Source organism: Bufo bufo, chromosome 1, assembly GCF_905171765.1.
Source record: "Bufo bufo chromosome 1, aBufBuf1.1, whole genome shotgun sequence".
In the NCBI taxonomy this organism is placed as follows: Eukaryota; Metazoa; Chordata; class Amphibia; order Anura; family Bufonidae; genus Bufo; species Bufo bufo.
Window position 1 is genome coordinate 499792064 of NC_053389.1, and position 21832 is coordinate 499813895.

General features: G+C 39.7%; 1 protein-coding gene across 1 annotated transcript in view; it reads left to right on the forward strand.

Annotated features, from left to right (window-relative positions):
• NELL2 (neural EGFL like 2) overlaps positions 1-21832 on the forward strand; it is a 391676-nt gene that overhangs the window by 338370 nt on the left and 31474 nt on the right. Inside the window, exons 17-19 of the mRNA XM_040410664.1 lie at positions 2173-2366; positions 2484-2660; positions 3934-4158. Coding sequence (XP_040266598.1) covers positions 2173-2366; positions 2484-2660; positions 3934-4158 — 596 coding nt within the window. The remainder of the gene's footprint in view (positions 1-2172; positions 2367-2483; positions 2661-3933; positions 4159-21832) is intronic.

Consider the following 21832-nt stretch of genomic DNA (forward strand, 5'->3'; position numbering starts at 1 on the left):
CTTTTTACAACATCACCCCAGACTTGGTCATATTTGAGAAGATGAAAATGTTTTTTGACAATATTACATATTTGTGAAAATTCACAGCTATAACTCGTAGAAAAAATAAGTTGCTTCTCTTTATGACCAAGCTTGGGCGTTTTGTTAGGGAAAATTAGATTATCCCGAGACATAATGGAAACCATATTCTTTGATCGGTTTAAAAGTCTGCTAGGGTAATTCCTGGCTAGGAGATGAGTGGTGACAGTCTTCATTTCTTCAATACAAGTCTCACTAGAGGAGCAGTTGCGCAAGGCGCGGATATATTCACCCCTAGGGATGTTATGGACAGTATGTGCAGGATGACAGGATCCCGCATGCAGGATGGTATTTCCTGCAGTTTCTTTTCTATACGTGCGACTCTGCACATGGCCATCCCCCACGTCCCCCACCAAACACAAATCCAAAAATGATATTAGGGTCTTATGAAAATTTAGAGAAAAACGTAAATTACAATTGTTAGCATTGAGGAAGGATCCGAATGATGGTACGGCCGCCACATCGCCCGACCAAACAAAGAGCCGGTCATCGATGTAGCGACCGTACCACCGGACGGACCCACTCCATGGGTTGGAATCAGAAAATAAAAAATGATGTTCCCACCATGCCATATAGATGTTTGCAAGCGATGGTGAGAAACGGGCCCCCATAGAGACTCCTCTGCATTGGAGAAAAAACCTCCCATTGAACATAAAATAATTGTGCTGCATAAGAAATAATACAACTTTGCAGAGGAAATCTCTAAAGGGTAATGAAAAATTAGAATAGAGACTCAAAAACCAACCCAAAGAGATGATGGCGAGATTTTATCTTATTTTTCTATGTCTCTTGACATGTTGTAATTGTTATGTACTTTATCTGTGGAGGATGTCATCAGGAGGTGTGTCCTGTACCTGATTGCGATCACCTGTCCTTGGTGGTCTGCTATTTAGTCTCGACTTCACTTCCCACTGATGCACATCATGACTAAGGATCCGCACCTATAGTGATCCGAAACCGGTCGATTTCTTGCATTGCTGTACGTTGGTTTTTATCTGCACGGGATTAAATAAAGCCTCAAGTATTTTCAGTGAAGCTGAAGTATTTTCAAGTATTTTCAGTGAAGCTGGACCGTCTTTCTTTTCATTTTGGGATTTGTTGTGCGCCTAAGGTTCAGGGCGAGGTCCGGGCTCCTGGCTTCCTGTGGACGAGCGCGACACTCTCCAGTGTTATTAACAACAACACTTCTATATCTATCCAACAGCCAACTGCATAACTTGCAAGTAGCTTTGACTGCAAACCCAGAATTGCAAAGAAATCCAAAACTGCTGGTTAGTTGCAGCAACTTGCGAGTCTCAATGCAACACCCCTCCGTTGAATGGATGCACTGCTACACTGCAATCTTTGGTTGTGCAGTGGGTGTCATGGTCAAGATTGTTGTGTAGCCCTATCATAATTCGTTTCCGTTTAAGATGTTTTTGTAGAGTTTTCTTGCCTTTTCATTATTTAAAAATGCAGAATGCTCTCATTATAGTACTTTTTTTCACAGAATTCACTCATCAGACTTTTTTTAAAAAAAAGACAATTTCATAAGACTTCGAAAAAAAATAAAACGCTACAGATGTAATGAATAAAAACATGCCACAGAGGATGTTTAAAATTAATGGAGTTTTATTACAAACAAAAAAAAAGTGCAAGAGGCTTAAAATGAATAGTTCTTAGCTGTGACGTTTTGTTGATCTTGAAAAATACATTTGATTCCATTTTCCATTAAATGTACAAATAGTATGATGTAAAGTCCATGGGCAATACACACATTCAGCTGACGTTAAGTAAAGTCTTAGGTTTTGCAGAGAATTGTAATGTTCTGCTCTCTGGCCAATTCTATGACCTTAAATACCAAGTGCTAGTTGCAGTGACTCTATTACAGTGCTAGCCACAGTGACCCTATTACAGTGCCCCAATACATGCTAGTCACATTGCTAGCACAAATATAATTAAGTTATTTTGTTTGGAAAATGGTCACTTGTTAGAAAACAATGGGTAACAAGGCTAACATTTCTACAAATTCTACAGAGTACATGTCCTCAATGTGAAAACTAAATTATACCTCACTTCAGGCTAATGGATGTGACTGTGTTGTGTTTTCTATAGACATTGATGAATGCACTACGGGAAGACACAGCTGCAGTAATGATACTGTTTGCTTCAATTTGGATGGTGGATATGATTGCCGTTGTCCCCATGGCAAAAACTGCTCTGGTGATTGTATACATGAAGGAAAAATCAAGCATAATGGGCAGATCTGGGTATTGGAAAATGATCGGTGCTCAGTATGTTCTTGCCAGGTTAGTTAAACTTATCTCTTGAACATCTGAATTTTTGTCTTCTACTTATCTGCATAGTACTACATACTTTACAATAGTTGCAATAAAATGAAATCGTTTTTGTTTGCATTGCCACAGGTTGGGTTGGTGATGTGTCGCCGTATGGTTTGTGACTGTGAAAACCCAACAGTTGACTTGTTTTGCTGTCCTGAATGTGATCCCCGACTCAGCAGTCAATGCCTACATCAAAATGGAGATGTTACATATAAAAGTGGAGACACCTGGGTACAGAACTGTCAGCAATGCAGATGTTTGGTAAGTACAAGAGAGCAAAAAAAGAAAAGTTCAGGGCAACTTCAGCTTTTAATGTTTTATGTCTTGTGCAGAAGTAAAGCTACTGAACTAGATAATGTAGCTTTGATACATTGAAACAGAGCTACTCTTCACAATGGTCTGGTATTATAACTCAAGTGATCATCCTTTTACAAACCCATGTGGAATTTCCTCTGCATCTTAAGAGTAGGATATTAAACTTTGCAGCCTCATTTTTTCAGTAGACAGCATTATTGACACGTACTGTAACAGTGACAGAATTCTCAACTATACTGTAAAGAATGACGTGGTATAAAAAGAAAGCGACCAAGAACATCTAAAATTCACTACATGTCTCTTAGAGGTCATAGACATTAGTCATTTATATTTTTCTTTTCCTGCATTATATAATTTCAGGGCATCTTAAAGGCCTTCATAAGAATTGTAGGACAAGCCAAGGTGCTGAACTCTACGCATAAAATATTTCTACCTTTTCAGTTGTGGAGTTTCATAGTTTTTTTTGACATATGGTTTACTAGTTATATTGTACTGTATCTTAAACAGAACAAATCCAGCATCCAACATAGATAAAAACTTATTAGGCTTTATTGATATCAGTTAAAAAAAAAACATGGTTACGTGTTTTGGGTCAAATGTGGCCCTTACTCATAGCTAACCGTTGTATCAATCACAACATTCACAATAGAAAATTAATATGTGTCAAGGTTTTTTTATTGCTAATCCAGTCGTGCGGTGTATAATCTAGTCAGTTAATACACCTGTCCAGGCCATCACATGACCTCCATGCACCATGTGATCTTCTTACATAGATTAGTTATCTTCATGAATAAAATGAAAGTGTTAGCTCCACATATTCTGCTGCATCTTGTACTTAAGGGGCCCATACACCTTCAATAGCTGTCAATTTGCCATGTTGAATACTTAGAGTCGCACCAAAAACATGCATAAGGGGAGAGGGGTAAGTTACTGCCAGACACTCCTGGTATTGGCTAATTACCCTTGAGAACAAAAAGATTGGGCATTGAAATTAAACATGCCTAATCCTTCTTTCTCCCAACATAATCTGCCTGGGGAAAGTTGGCATCTCTTCCCCATAAACTTAAAATATTTGGTCGATCTCACTAAAATAGATGGATTCACCCAACTTTATTCCTATGTATTTAGGACATCTTAACTTATCATAGTAGTTGAATTTCAAATACTTGAACAGAGATACAGTAAGACACTGTAATAATGTGTTTCTTTCTTTTTGTAGCAAGGAGAAGTAGATTGCTGGCCGTTGCCTTGTCCAGAAATTGACTGTGAATTTAGCGTAGTTCCGGAGAGTGAGTGCTGTCCACGTTGCATCAACGACCCCTGCCAAGCTGACATAATACGCAATGACATCACAAAGACATGTGTTGATGAAACAAATGTAGTTCGTTTTACAGGCTCTTCTTGGATTAAGCACGGCACAGAGTGCACCCTCTGTCAATGCAAGGTAAAATGATTAATTTTATGTGAATTCACAAATATGCTAGTCGCTGGAGCTCAATACAAGGAACCAAAAACATTGTGGATACTTAGTCAAGAATGGATCTAGTCAAATATATTTTACAATGCTTTATAGTCTGGGGTTCTTTTACAAACAGTCATAAATAACATTTTCAACAAACAAGTCAACAATTAAAACAAGAGGAATTAAGCCCCACTCACATGAGCCTAATGAGGTGACACAGAAGGTAAAAAGTGCTTATTTTGTACAATGGTCTGGCTATCTTAACACAGTAGGGGACTAGCTATAAAGCTGCATGAGCCAGTCATTTGCCGATATCTGTAGTGCCTCTTATTGCATGGGGTATGTTAGTGTTTGATAATGGATTAAATTCAGAAAAATGATGAAGGGTGAGGAGGTCGAAGAAGAAGAGTTAGATTAGGGGGTGTAATAGGCCAACCTAAAAATATATGTTTTTAGGGTGTGCCTAAAATTGTGGATGTTGTGAATTACCTAATTGCTTAGGGTATAATATTCCAGAGAACTGGTGTAGCTTGGGAAAAGTCTTGAAGATGGGAGTGAGAGTTTGGAATATGGTGGATGTTAGTCGTAAATCATTGGCTGTAAAAGATTACCTAGTACTTCTTGTAAAGAAGTTATTTTATTACTAATTACATGTACAATAACTTTACTACAGATTTGTAACCTTTGCTTTTGTACAGTGGGATGCGAAAATTTGGCAACCTTGTTAATCGTCATGATCCTTTCCTGTATAAATCGTTGGATTATAGCCCAAATTTTATGCACCTACCTAATTTTGTTTAAACAATTATAGCACACTTTCTGTAAATCCAATAAACTTCATTTCACTTCTCAAATATCACTGTGTGTCTCCTATATGATATATTTAACTGACATTTTTTATCGTAACAACCAACGATTTATGCAGGAAAATCATGACGATTAACAAGGTTGCCCAAACTTTCGCATCCCACTGTAAATGTTCGCCCAAAGTTTGCTCTTTGGTTCCTTTTAGAGATGAGCAAATTTTTTAAAAGTTCAATTCGGCTGATTCGACGAATTTTAGAAAACAAATCGCTTTGTGACAAATAGTGTTGAGCGCGAGTATTCGAATATCGATTTTTTTTTTTTAATTGTTACCCTAGCTTTGTCCAAAAGCAGTACTTTTAAGAGAGGATTCCTTGCTCCCTGCCCGCTCAAGTCAGTGCCCGTTGCCGCCTCTATCTACTTCCCGTGCGCATGGAACCATGGGAACGCCTCCATGCTAGAATGTACTGTCGGATGTGAGAATCAAGTTGCAATCGCAATGCGAATAATATAACTTCAATAAATCGCATAGCGATTTTAACTTGTACCTGGTTTACAATGGTTGGCTTTCTTGAATTAGCGAAGATGGAGAATATTTCATTTTGACTAATAAATATATTCGTCATCCTCGCTAATTTAAAGTAATTTAGTAAACCAGGTCTAAATTGAAATCGCAATGCGATTAATTCAAGTTATATTAATCGCATTGCGATTTCTAACTTGTAGCTGCTGCTGGGTCTCTAATGGAATGGGTCAGCTTGCTAGAATTAACGAAGTTAACGAATATGGAATCTAGCAGTGCTGATTTGTAATCGCAATGCGATAATATTTGCTATTATTAACCGCATTGCGAATCCAACTTTTATAATCCACTATTCTTAGATATAGTACTATATTCGTTATATCTGACGTTAATTCTCCCAATACCACCATTATCAAAATCGCCTAAGTTGTAATCACAATGCGATAATATTTGCTATTATTAACTGTATTGCGAATCCATATTTTATAATGCACTATTCTGACATACAGTACTCTATTTGTTTTATTAGTTAATTCTAGCAATACCACCTATAGCAAAATCGCCAAAGCTGGAATTGCAATGCAATAAAATATTAGTTGCATTTCGAATCCAACACTATTGCTAAAAGATTCGTATTGCTTGTATTGTTATAGTTAACAAGTGACCACTACATCTTATGGGTTAAATGTCCACCATCGGTATTACTGACGGTCACGGACATGAGCCATGGGTGTATGCAGCCAAACAAAGCAGGTGGCCATGGTGCCCGCATAAGGATTGATCCATGTTTAATTATTCTGCTGGATGAAGTATAGCTACGTCATTGGGTGTGAAGCGGTAAATGATTATGGCACAAATTATAGTGGTTACATCACACTGCAATGTCTGTAACATGTATGTATGGATACCAGACAAATATCTCTCATATGCACATAGAACCTCTATTTACGTGCTACACACTGTATATACCACGCTATAAAACCCACACCAACCCCCCCTCCCCCTTAAACCCTCCACCACCTTAAACCCCCCTCCATCAACAGTTTATGAGAAGTAATGATTGACCTCCAGTATTTCAGTATTCGCTGGTTCATTTACCATAACCCAGGGTGCACCACGTGGAGGCGAACCAGCTGTACACCCCATACCGTCACCTCACTACACAGGTACACCTCTCCTCAGATGGCCATTGGCCAATACCCCATTGATCATACCCCACACACCTACAATTTAAATACAATGTAATGTTATAACGGTAACCTAAAATCAAATATTTTCCATTTATAACCATAATTTATTTAATTTTTTGGTGACATGATCACATTAATTACGAATACTTGTATTTTAAAAGTTTTGGATTACATGTATGCATGTTGTACAAGCTCTATGATTGGACCTGGTCCCGTCACGCGTGCTGCTAACAGCGCCACAGTCCGCAGTATTCGGTTTGAATTGTGGCACACATATGACCACCGGCACAAGAAAATAGTCATAGTGAATAAGTGGTTCGACCTTAAGCGGCGCCATGTCTATTACCCTGTTTCCATTTAACGGCGGCTGCTGTATGTAATGATAATGAATTATTACTTTGGCCCAGACTAAATTGTCCATACTGTAACCCCATTGGTCAAAATAAAACAAAACACAATAAATTTGATAGAACAATAAAGTTTACTAAAACAATCTTTAAATAAAGATAAATATTAATTAACATAAATAACAAAAAAAAACAAAAAAGGAAAAAAATTAGGGGAAGCTTTTCATTCTTTTCTGCTCTTGGAGCAGTTCATCAAGGGCCTTTTGGTTGGCCTCATCCATTAGGCTGAGCTGGTGGGATAATTGGAGCTTCAGCTCCCTTATCTTGCGCATCTGCAGTGCCCTGAACTGCCTCATCCGTTTGCGCTGCTCCCGCTGAATTTTTTTTATTTTTTTTTATCATGTTGTGAGCTGTAAAAGTAAAGGAAATAAAAATGTTAAATGTACTTTAAAAGACAATGATTGATTGGTGTATAAAGCAGATGATATTTTTTTTATTGCAATCCGTTATATATCGGTTTAGTTAGGATTAAGAATAGTTCTTTTGAGTTTAGGGTTATGGACTTAGTAGTTACGTTAATGGTTTTTATGTAGATTAATTACTTTATAGTGTTCATGTTTTATATTACTGTTGTGTGTTGTACATTCTTTGTTGCCTGTTTTAAAGTTTTTACACAATTTGTTTGATAAATATTAATATGGTTTTGTGCACTTTAGTCTAAGAAAATTTTTATATATTGGATGCTCGTTACATCTTGATTAAATTGTATGCCTCATTGAGATACTTTACGGAAATCAGTACACCAGTAACATCAGCTAGCTGTAAAAAATACTTTTTACGTGGATTTAATTAGGGTCCGGGTTTTTGGACTGAGTGCCCAGACAGATATAGTGGCACAGGTCACTCCCGTACTCCATCAAGGGTTTTTTATAAAGTTGGGATTAAAAATGCTGTTCTTTTCAAGTGTGGACAGGAGATGTGAAAACTGAACCTGCAGAGAAATGAGCATGGTCTCTGACAGGCCCTAAAGAGTGGTGATATACTAATCTTTTTGTTACACTTCTTGGAGTGAACGCAAAGTGTGGGACTTAATGCAATATCTGAAGTCTGAATAAAAATTTGAGGTTGAACTTGAACTTGTTTATAATTGTATGCTTGAATAAAATCTGCCTGTGGTGAAGACTAAACTGACACCTGTATGTGTGTGGGGACATTGAATAAATTAAAACATCAACAGAATATATTTACCCTCCTGGCGGGGTGTGGTCACCACCTCATCTTCTTCCTCCTCATCATCCTCCTCGACCTCATCTGCATCAGGTGGGCTATGGGCCTGATGCCCTGATGGTCCTGCCTGTCCCTGCTCCTCATCCCACCACCACCCTCTTTCTAGAACGCTTAGCGCGTAATTTCGGAAGAGGAGCATCTGTAATGACCAAATTTTCCAAAAATACCAAGATAAACAAGGAAAGCAAAAAAAAAAAGGTAACGGGACACAAATTAATCTATGGTGGGATCTGGATGGCATAATGATTACCCCTATGTTTGATTTCACTTGATTTGGTGTTGAAACTACAAATGAAGTCTTTCAGATGGTTTACAGTTGAGTACGTTAATAGCTAGGATGAGGTAGCGGGGGGTATTGGTTCGGAAGGTACTATTGCAGGGTTATTGAAATGAGGTTGACCAAGTCAACTGTTTTGACATTGGATAAGGGTTTACATCATATATCTGTATCTCGCTGTGAGTGTATGTATATATTTTAAAGGAATAATCAGTCACGTGTCCCACCATGTACTAAATCCGTGCTGTAGAACTTTTTTTGAGGCAGAACAGAAAACCAGCTAATTTATTTATCTCAAATAGCCAACGCTACCATTGTATTTGAATACCAGTATAGTCTGTCTTCCACACAATTATCATTTTGCTGTAACAGCCTGCCTACATTCAATATGCTGACTGTGCTGTTAATAGTGTGCCTGCGAAGCTGTATGGTAGGAAATGTCTAAAGCCGATTAGTATGCCTTAGACCTTTTCAAGGGTATGCGGCCCACAGAGAGGGCTCTGAGTGCCGCCTCTAGCACCCGTTCCATCTGTTCGACACCACTGTACTAAGTAATCAGTTGTAAAGGGATAGAAATACTTATTTGCATAACTGAACACATAAATAACAATAGGTGGGTGATAGAAAATTAATGTAAGCATCGTACCTGGACAAGATTTGTCTCTGACCTCAGTGATCCGATCCATATTGTATATCGTTTCAGGTCGGACCACTTTTTTAAAATCGCATTTTTTGAATGCATGCTGCCATGTAGCTGCCACAGCCAGTATGCTACTCTCCGAACAATGGCCTGCTTCTCTGCACGGGACCTTATCTGATCATAGCCCTTCTGCAACATATGCTGCCAGATAACAATTAAAGGATGTAATCCCAAAGTTGTAAAATACAATTATTAGTAATTATAGTCATCTCAACCATCAAAAATAAAATTTTATATCAAAACGGTAAGAGTAGATATTTATATAGTTCCCTATGGAACTATATGAAAGTAAAATAAAAATAAAAATGTATATTCAAGGCAAATATAAGAACTAAACTCCACAGTGGATGCACTTTTCATAGATATAGCACTGTATTCGTTACTTCTTCCTATACCACCATTAGCAAAATCGCCCAAGTTGTAAGCGATAATACTTACAATTATTAATCGCATTGCGAATCCAACTTATATAATGCACTATTCATACATATAGTCATATATCCGTTATATTCATTAAAAGTACCAATACCTCCTATAGCAAAATCGCCAAAGCTGGAATTGCAATGATAGAATATTGGTCGCATTGCGAATCCAACACTATTGCTTAAAGTTTCCTATTGCTTGTATAGGGAGATAAATCGCCTTACTCGATAATGACGTAGTTGTCATTATCGCGTAATGCGATAGTAACTTTAATACGGTGTTATGCTAACTGTTGTGGAGGATTTTAATGCTGTATTGGGACAACATAGGAAGATATATCGCTTTACTCGATAATTACGTAGTCGTCATTATCGCGTAATGCGATAATACCGTATTTTTCGCCCTATAAGACGCACCTAGGTTTTTGAGGAGGAAAATAAGAAAAAATATATTTTTAACCAAACGGTGTGCTTTTGGTGGGTTTGAACTAATGGCGGTCTGTGCATGACACTATTATGGGGGATCTGTGGATGATGCACTGTTATGGGGTGGGGGATTTGTGGATGGCACTGTTATGGGGGAGCTGTGGATGGCATTATGATGGGGGGGTCTGTGGATGGCATTATGATGTGGGGGGATCTGTGGATGGCATTATGATGGTGGGGGGATCTGTGGATAGCATTATGATGGTGGGGGGGATCTGTGGATGGCACTGTTATGGGGTAGTGGATCTGTGGATGACACTGCTATATGTGTCATCCACAGATCCCCCCATAACAGTCCCATCCACAGATCCCACCCCATCATAATGCCATCCACAGACCCCCCCATCATAATGCCATCCACAGACCCCCCCATCATAATGCCATCCACAGATCCCTCCACCATCATAATGCCATCCACAGATCCCCCCCACCATCATAATGCCATCCACAGATCTCCCCATCATAATGCCATCCACAGACCCCCCCATCACTATCCCATCCATATATCCCTAAGGAGGGTCTGTAGTAGGCGGGGAGAGCGGTGGGCAGTGCAGGCACTGTACTCTGGCACGCCGCTCAGTATGTACTGTATTATACCTAGTGTTAATCATAATATCTAAACTGCGCTCCCCCTGCTCCCCATCTGTACCGTACTTACCGGTACATGTCACACTCCGTCTCCTGTAGTAACTCACTGTGGTCACGTGCCTGCTCCGCCTACTTTATGAATGAAGCAGGCGGAGCAGGCACGTGACCTCAGTGAGTTACGGCCGCCCGGCCTGCCTGCTAGCGCTTACTACAGGAGACGGAGTGTGACATGTATCGGTAAGTACGGTACAGATGGGGAGCAGGGGAGCGCAGTTTAGATATTATGATTAACACTAGGTATAATACAGTACATACTGAGCGGCGGGCCAGAGTACAGTGCCTGCACTGCCCGCCGCTCTCCCCGCCTACTACAGACCGTCCTCCTTCCTCACTAATACATCGCAGACTGCGATATAAATTTCCAGCATTCGCCCCATAAGACGCAGGGGCACTTTTGGGGGGGAAAAAATGCGTCTTATGGGGCAAAAAATACGGTAACTTAAATTGAGGAAGATGTAGAATACTTCGCTATCTTCGTTGATGTAGAATACTTCGCTATCTTCGTTGATGTAGAATACTTTGCTATCTTCTTTGATGTAGAATACTTTGCTATCTTCTTTGATGTAGAATACTTCGCTATCTTCGTTGATGTAGAATACTTCGCTATCTTCGTTGATGTAGAATACTTCGCTATCTTCGTTGATGTAGAATAAAGAATACTTTGCTATCTTGATTCTTTTATTAACAAAGACATAGAATATAGCGCTATATTCGTGTTAAATCTAGATCTCCAAGATTAAAGAATAGGAAAGTTGCCTTATTATTAAGTTATAAGGCAATTAGAAGTTATAATTTATAACTTCTAATTCTAAGCTTAAAAATCGCAATATGCGAATGATTAAATCGCATATTAATTGCGATAAATACAATAATGACGAATATTAGATTTCGACGAATATAAGACGAATATTCAAGTGAATATTCACGAAATTTCGCGAAATCGAATATGCCACCTCCCGCTCAACACTAGAGACAAATTACTTTGTCACGAAGAGCATTTTTTTGTAAGTAGCGCCCCCGTCATTGTACCCCTCAGATGACGCATTAATACATGATTGCGGCATCTGAGTGTAAAAACTGTGTAAAATGAAAAGTAAAAAATGTTTTATCAAACTTACCGCCTCCATTTGCTCGCGATGGGCCGGCCGCCACCATCTTGCTTGATAATCTTGTGCGGCTTGAGATTCCGACATCACGCCGGTCGGCGTGGTGACATCATATGGCTGAGATCTTCAATCAAGATGGTGGCTGGCGGCCTGTTGCGAGCAAATGTAGGAGGTAAGTATGAATTCTTTTGTTTTTCACACTATTTCAGGTTAAATCGTTTCGCTAACACGAAGCACAAGGAAATTCGGCTTTGAGGCGAATCGAATTTGTCCTGAAATTTGGATCGAATTCCACTTCGATTCGCTTATCTCTTGTTCCTTTTGTGGCAATGTGAATAGTGATGGGTGCAGTAAAGTCCCGGGGAAGCATGAAAAAGGGGTGTTTGCACCAGGAGCGTGTAACCAAGGGGCCCGGCCTTGGTGGAGTAAAGGCCCTAGATATAGGTGGCCACTAAGCTAGTTGGTGGACACCAAGCTACTTAGCTTAGCTGGCTCCAGCTAGTCCAGGGCGGGCTTTTACTGGGAACAGGCAATGTGTTGGGTGGGTGCCGGTTTCCCATGCTCCAGTCCGGGATTTTGGAATATGCCCATGTCCAGGGATGGTATTTAATCCTGTTGCTGGACTTGGGTGTGGCTCCCAGTCTGGGGAAGGAGAGTGTGTTTTCCAGAAACAGAGGCCTGTTGAGGCTCTGTGTGTGTGGTCTCAGCTGGGCTAGAGGGACCACGAGGCTAAGTGACAGCCTGGAATTTTGGGGGATGCACAAGGGCCACAAGGTCAGAGTCAGGAGGACTGCTGGACCACATTCCCCCAAAGAGACTTGCATTTGCTACAGCCTGGAAGCTGCTTGACTATTGGGCTGAGAAAGCCGCATGTTATGACCGTGTGTGAACGGTCCTTTAGGTGAGTCAGGTTATTATATGTTTAGTTAGAGCCCAGCCGGGCAGGTGTTTATTTTGTATCATTTATGTTTGGTTTGCTGAGGCGCCAAATAAAGCGATGTTTGAACCTGAAACTTGGTGTCTGGCGACGATATTTGTGTGAATGACCCCCGGAGAAGAGCTAACCCCCCACACTTTGTTAGATATGGAATACAATATCCCTATATGTAGTCACACATCTATGTTATGTTACCATCTGTACATCACAGCCTTACTTGAAAGTAAGTTCCTGCCTGAACCAGAAGTAAGCACCAATTTTAAGAAATGTTCTTGACTTTGGACAGCTTAACATTAATAATTAGCAACCTTCTTATTTATTTTAATATGTGACTGTCCATTATCATCTTTACATTTTAAGTTAAAGAGATTGTCCAGAATTTGATATTTATGGTCCATCCTCAGGATAGGCCATCAATATCAGATTGTCAAGGGTCTGATACCCAGCACCCCCTCTGATTAGTTGCTACCTTGTAGCTCCAGCACTGAAACTGCACAGCCCTGTGCATTGTGTAGTGGTCAGAGCTGGTAACTTTAGTTCACTTCTAGTTTTACTAGAGATGAGTTAATTGATTGTAGAATTTACAAAAATTAATAAATCCAGTTTTCGTGATTTGCTTTGCACGTTGCCATTTTATTGTGAAAATTGATGTGAAAAAATGGCAGGGAGAATGAAGATAGAGGATCACATGACTCTGGAAGAGAGAGGTCTTGCCCTGATTGGCTCAGAGGGTGACAGACATGCTTTGAGTGAATCAGGAGGTGGAAATTTGGCAGTTCCTTCGTCTTGGTCGGAAGCCATTCTGAGCGTAGCTTCTGATTTGAGAGCATCTGTCTTGGATGTGTCTGGCAGAAATCAATTACAGACACAATGCAGCTATCTAGGTGTTGTAAGGACAGTTTAGGAACACATTTAGTTAGGTAGATTTAATCAATAGGTAGATAAGTGAGGGTTTTTATCAGGGAAAGAATAGGGCCATTCATAGTTCTGTGTGTGTGTACCTGTACTGAAGGCAATGGCTGACGGCAACTGGAAAAATCCTCAAAACCCTGCACCCACCTAATATTTTTCTATACATGAACAACCAACCTTATTTTTTTTAAAAGCTCTAGTTTCTACAGTTCATAAGTGTTTTCCCAGCACCTTCAGTATCAGCAGCATGCATTTAGCTGCAAACGTTATGCAATGACCCCCCCTTTTTTTTTTTCTAAAAAACCGTTTAAATTCTTCTACCATTTATAATTAAGAAGCTCAGTGCATTTCAGTCGATCAATACAAGTGTGTTCATAGAAGAAGACAATAATAGTTGCAACGACCCATAAGACACGCCTAGGTTTTGGAGGAGAACAATAAGAAAAAATATATATTATTTATATTTCAGGTCAGACCACCAATCAGACCCCCAATGTTACCTCAGATCACAGCCCCAATCAGACACCCAATATTAATAAGACCCTCAATCAGATCTTAGTTCAGACTGTGCGCAGCCACATCCGATGGCAGAGGACCTGGAAGCAGTAAATACAGAGCCCGGGGAGTGCTGCATTCACCGCTTCCCGGTCCTCTGGTACTAATGAGCGCTTACATAATGGAAGCGCTCATTAGTATTCACCCCATAAGACGCAGGAGGAAAAAAGTGCATCTTATTTGGCAACAAATATGGTACCAAGCGTATAATTAAGCAGCTCATTGCACCTTACCAGTATGTTTGTAACAGGGCACATTATTTAATTGCATCTCTGTTAGTTACTGAAAAAACTGTTTCAATTTAGCTAGTGTTTTGTAATCCGCATTTCAGTGCATCATGCATTCCAGTTTCATTCAACGCATTGCTTTGTGTCAATATACAGTGTAGTTTAGTTAAAACATTGTATTGCATCAATACAGTACATTGTGCAGTTTTATTTTACACATTGTACTGTACAGTGGCCCCTCAAGTTACAATATTAATTAGTTCTAGGACAACCATTGCATGTTGAAACAAATGTTTGTAAGCTGAGTAATTGGTTCCAAAGCTCCAAAATGTCATCCAAGATAAGAGAAAATTAAGATTTAAGAAAAAATAAGCAGATAACTAAGACAGATAAAACAAGTCCTTACATATAACAGTCAGGAATAGCTGAGTAGTAACCAATCCAGCTATTTTACCAGAGAAGTGACCTTGATTGGTTAAAACTGATTCTGAGGCATTGTATGTTGAGTCTAGTTTCAACTTACGATGAGTCAGAAAAGACCATTTTATGCTGAAAATACTTGATCCAGAGGCCATTGTATCTTGAGGGATCACTCTATTGATATACCAGTTTTATTCAACGCATTGTATTATGTGAATATGTGCACTGTACTGTATTAATTTACTAATTTTATTCTAAACATTGTACTGTCAATATACTGTTCAGTTTTAGTTAACATATTGTATTGTGTCAGTATACTATGCAGTTTTATGTAACACATTGTACTGCATCAATATTGTGTGCAGTTTTATTCAATGAATTGTACTGCATTAATATACCAGTTTTATTCAACAGATTGTATTACGCCAATATACACTAACGCCAGTTTCATTCAACGCATTGTAATACATTAATATACCTTTGTATATTGTCAATACCAATGTGCAGTGTATTTGTAGAAGGTGAGGGATGTTTATGGTGCCTCTGTCTATAAGTTACAGAACATATATTTACAATTTTCTTCTGCTGTTTAATAATCTGTGTACCAAATCTGTGACTTTATAGATCACATAATAAAATGCCTGCTAAATAACAGAGTAGAAAATGAAACACCCATGCCTCGTTATCTGTGATTCAAAATGTGGGTGGCTGTAATAATGAAAATAGCAATAGCAGTAGCAGTACCAACCCTCCAGCCAGTAGTGGTAGTAGCAGCACTCGCAGCAGGCCACAGATCTTAGCAAAAGGTTAAATCACAAAATAATCCCTCAGCACTCATGTAAAACTTCTTAACTTTATTTATAGTGCTTTAAAACCATCAAATAATGAAAAAGCCATAAAATGCTATGCGATTTGAATGTAACTGTCAAGAAGGGAGTGGGAACCCACTGTGCCACTGACTGGCTATACTCTGGAGGGGCATGTCTAAGCAACTACCTGGTTTTCACTAGAGCCTCTGATGGTGAGGATACTCCAGAGGAATCCCCAAATCAGTGGCAGCTGGTCCGGGAGGACTAGGAGGTACCTGAGTAGGTACCAGATGTACAAGAGTAGTCAGGCGGGCAGAGACGTTACCAGGAGCAACAGTGCAAGACTGAAGGATAAGGCAGAGATTTGGTCAGACAGGCAATAGGTCAGGGCAGGCGGCACAGGTACAGGTCAGGCAATCCGGATCGGCAACAGGAGAGTCAAAGCAAGCAGGCAGGGATCAGACGATAAGCAGAGTCCAGGAATGAAGTATAGATCAGGAGCACAAGAGAGTATCAGGAACCAGCAAACTCAAGGACATTGACACTGAGGCATCTGGGAAGGGGCCATTTATATATATGCAGGAGAGCCAGAGTTGGTCAGCGAGGGCACCTGACCTAACCCACACAGCCCAGGGAATGATGCAGTCCACCCTTAGAGCAGTGGAACACAAAACTAGCCAAACTCTTTCTGTGCCCAGGGTTGAGTGGAAGATGTGGAGCGGAATCCTCAAAAGTAATAACACCTACAGAAACAGAGACCAGGACCGCAGCGGCGAAATGGGAAGCACCGGCCCCAGGTCACCGCTGAGGGAGGCGCCCGGGACCGCTGCGATAAGCAGGGGAACAGTGGCATACAGCAGCCGCTGTTACAGTTACAAAACATTCTTCCTGATGTCATACATACTTATGTCTGAATACACCTTTATATCATGTTTTCCTATAGGGTCACCTCTTCCGAAGGGTGAAGTCAGCCAGCTCAGGTGAATAAAATCAAAGTAACAAAGCCCATCTTGAGTGGATTGAAGTTACTATAGCTATAAGTATAGGGGTAGTAACAAATAAATAAAACGTAACATTTAATCAATCATGGATTAAAAGGTCACTTGACATAGACAAACAAACAACGTGTGGGCACACCATACAAACCATGCCACAGACAGACATAACCTCAGGTACACTGGAACCTGGGGTATGCAGTAATATAAACTCTACAGTCTTGGAGTAATAGACGACCGATAAGTAAATGGAATGCTCTCACCTCCTAAATACGAAATCATCTCCCTGACAAGGGCAACCCCTTCCGAAACCTTTCCCTGATGTAAAATTCCCGGACGTCCCTGCTCTAGAGAAGATGGTCCTGATCCCTAGCAGTATAAAGTATTTAAACACTTTATTTACATACTTTACATAAGGGGAAGGTTTCGGACGGGGCCGCCCTTGTCAGTGCGATGACTCTATATTTAGGAGGTCATTAAGGTGAACTAGCTCTGACAGGGCATTCTAGGGCAAGTGCGCACTCGTCCTGGCCCCTCTTTTTAACAGAAGTGTTGTTTGTTGCGTGACTAACCACAGGAGGACATGCAACCCTTGCAGACATTTACTTATGGATAATAGATATCAACACGGGGAGATCAATCGTAACTTTCATTTTTACATATATAAATTCAATGGCAGAAAAATATACAACTTAACTCAACCTTATTGTAAGAAGCAGTCTACAGAGGTACAGTGGATATAAAAAGTCTACACACCCCTGTTAACATGTCAGGTTTCTGTGATGTAAAATCTTTTAGGTGGAGGGAAGAAAAAATATAAAAATAAAATAATATGGTTGCATAAGTGTGCACACCCTTAAACTAATACTTTGTTAAAGCACCTTTTGATTTTATTACAGCACTCAGTCTTTTTTGGTATGAGTCTGTCAGCATGGCACATTTTGACTTGGCAAGATTTGCCAACTCTTCTTTGCAAAAACACCCCAAATCTGTCAGATTGCGAGGGCATCTCCTGTTCACAGCCCTCTTCAGATCACCCCACAGATTTTCAATCAGATTCAGGTCTGGGCTCTGGCTGGGCCATTCCAAAACTTTAATCTTCTTTTGGTGAAGCATTCCTTTGTTGCTTTGGATGTATGCTTTGGGTCGTTGACATGCTGAAAGATGTTCAGATTTCTAGCAGACGCCTGAAGGTTTTGTGCCAATATTGACTGGTATTTGGAAATGTTCATAATTCCCTCTAGCTTAACTAAGGCCCTAGTTCCAGCTGAAGAAAAACAGCCCCAAAGCATGATGCTGCCACCACCATGCTTCACTGTGGGTATGGTGTTCTTTTGGTGATGTGCAGTGTTGTTTTTGCGCCAAACATATCTTTTGGAATTATGGCCAAAAAGTTCAACCTTGGTTTCATCAGACCATAATACCTTTTCCCACATGCTTTTGGGAGACTTCAGATATGTTTTTGCAAAATGTAGCCTGGCTTGGATGTTTTTCTTCATAAGAAAAGGCTTCCGTCTTGCCACTCTACCCCATAGCCCATACATATGAAGAATAACGGCGATTGTTGTCACATGTACCACACAGACAGTACTTGCCAGATATTCCTGCAGCTCCTTTAATGTTGCTGTAGGCCTCTTGGTAGCCTCCCAGACCAGTTTTCTTCTCGTCTTTTCATCAATTTTGGAGGAACGTCCAGTTCTTGGTAATGTCACTGCTGTGCCATATTTTCTCCACTTGATGACGACTTCACTGTGTTCCATGGTATATCTAATGCCTTGGAAATTCTTTTGTACCCTTCTCCTGACTGATACCTTTTAAGAATGAGATCCCTCTGATGCTTTGGAAGCTCTCTGTAGACCATGGCTTTTGCTGTGGGATGCGACTAAGAAATCTTCAGGAAAGACTAACTAGAGCAGCTGAACTTTATTTGGGGTTAATCAGAGGCCCTTTAAATGATGGCAGGTGTATGCTGACTCCTATTTAACATGATTTTGAATGTGATTGCTTAATTCTGAACACAGCTACATCCCCAGTTATAAGAGGGTGTGCACACTTATGCAACCACATTATTTTTTATTTTTATTTTTTCCTCCCTCCACCTAAAAGATTTCAGTTTGTTTTTCAATTGAGTGGTACAGTTTATAGGTCACATTAAAGTTGGAAAAAGTTCTGAAATGATTTATCTTTGTCTCCTTTTTTTACAGCGCAGAAACCTGACATTTTAACAGGGATGTGTAGACTTTTTATATCCACTGTATACAGTCTGACTCTATGACATTAAGTATTTCTATAACATAAGATATTGGAAAATCTTTTTTCTCTCATCTGCTGAAATATTGGCCCTCAGTAAAGCACTGCTGATTGCTACTGCATGACAGGTTACCTGAGAATGCTCTGCTTTATATACAGTATATCATAAGACTCATAAAATCCTGCACTAGCATAAAATGCATACCTTTGTTCTGCAAGGGAAAGGTGTTTGGACTTTGGAGCATTTGTGATAATGTAGAAACCCTCTAGCAATGTCTACCACACATTCTAGAAATTACTGTTCACATAAGATGACTAACTCATTACAACGTTTTAAGGAAAGTGTTTAGCTTAGTGTATATGTTTCTAACCAGTAAGATACACGGAAGAGATTTGTTCGTTTTTTCGGACTGAGATGGTGCAAATTGTCAGATTGAATACATCTTCTATGTGATGTGTTTCATGCTGATTTGTAGAATTTAGAGATGTCAACCTGTTATTTTGCACCATAGCTTTTGGAAATCTCTGGCTGCCTATTACGGTAGTTGTGGTTGTAAACGTCAAGGTTTAAACATAAGTCTACAAAAAAGAACAAAATACCAGCAACAATTATAATCTTTATTACATCTTTCCCGCCCATTCAGATTGCGAATGTACTTGAAATGTGCCCCTGAATAGCATTGTCGATACCAGAACCATTCTTCCAGGCTGTTATGATGCACCGCAATTAATCTATTGTGTGCTATACCCAAATGAAATGGCTAAAGTAGTAACAGGGCAGCATGGTAATGGATGAGCAACAGCAGATACTGTGTAAGGATGTCATGGTGCCCATGAGAGTGTGTACAGGAGTGTATCTCCCATTTTCTTTCGTAGAATATCATCACAACTGCCAACTAGATCTGAGAGGGATACATGTTACCTTACAGTAATTAAAAACAAGCATATCTCTTTTTGATGGCAGATGGCAGACATCTTTGGGGCAAGTAGAAGATTACAGGGTTGACTCACTACAGACAACTCCGTTAATAGCAGACATGGGGTCCTGGCTCTTCAGGCAGAGAGGAAACTGTTGATTTTATGGAGGGAAATTTCATTGCATGCTCATTTCATGTCAGCTGCCCTTGGTGAAATGCAGTACAACATTTGGCCATTGAAAACATACAATAAATGGACAAACAAAGTATTTCAGAGAAATAAAGGGGATGCTGATTGTTAGGGACTCTGCTCTGGCTTTTTGAGGAGAAGCAGGTTCTGAGCAAGGGTTTTATTAGATAAACCCTCTCCCAAAATGCTCAGCAACCATTCGTGTAGCACACTATAGTTGTTATAGGCCTCTAAATGGCCTGTAACACTAAAGGTGTTACAAACATTGTTGTGGCAGTGTGTTGCTGTGGGGATGGCACTGTGCAACAAGACTTGGAAGACATATAAAGGTAGAGAGAAAGATGTAAGAAAATACAAGCAAATTCTGGATGAAAATCTTCTGCAGTCTGCAGAGGAACTGCAAAATTGAAGAAGCTTTATTTTACAGAAAGATTGTGTGATACATGAATGAGTAATAAATGACAATATTAGATTCTCAGTCTCAAACCCTCTTTTAATTTGTGGCTTGACTAGAAAATAGGAGATCATTCAGAGTCCAAATGCAAAATACAGATGTAGCAATTCTAATCATGACACAAAAGCCAATGAAAAAGTCAAATAAAAATTTCTTGCCATTGTTTACATAAAGGGGTTGGACACTTTTTATCTATTGTTGATCAATGTGTATGTAACATAACTATATGACACCTACTAATGTAGTCTTTGATATCCTTTGCAGTTTGCTATATTTCATAAACCATATGTCCGGTGCTGTCCATACAAGGGACCTGTCCACAAGATAGCAGCTAATGGAGGGTCATGTGCCTCCTCATTTTAACACACTGCACCCTACTAAACCCAACACTGAAAGTACAGATGGCAGGTGCAGTGTATTTAAATGACCCTCCATTAGCAGCCATTTTATGGATAAGACCTCTTTGTGGACAACACAAAAGTCTTGGCCAACAAGGCGATATGCCTTATGAAATATAGAAAATGGCACATCATTTCAATAAAGACTATAGTAGTAAGTGCTATATAGTCATCTTACATACTCATTGATCATCAGTAGCCAGAAAGTGACCAACCCCTTTAACTTGTTAATAAACAAGATGAGTGCTACACAAGACAGAAAAAAATTTCAAGCAACCGAAGGGAAATATTGGAGTGTCCCCAATATCAAAGCTGATACAAACCTATTCAAACAGGATAACAGCTATAATCCATGCCAGACGTTCCTCTACAAAGTCCACAGTTGAAGAGGCTGAATAGTTATGTATTTAGTTAACAATGTTAATTAATGTAGATTTCGTTATAGAATTTTTTTTCACTTTGACAGTAGTGTTGAGCGAGCATGCTCGGACGAACTGCTGTTCGGCTCGAGCATCGCTATGCTCGGCAGATCCAAGTGCTCGTCCGAATAATTCAGGTGCTGGAATACAATTTAATACAATGGAAATCAGTGGGAGAACCCCAGACACCCCCTGCTTGGAAGAGAAGAGGGTGTCTGGTTCATAAAAAAGGGTAGAAATTTACGGAAACCCCATCAAAATGGTTTGGAAACAGCATTAAGAGGATAGCTGAATGCGTCTTAGACTCCTATTATGTATGACATACAATAGATAACCACACAAAGACTATATGCCAAAAGCCAGGTATGTACAAGCCATCAATC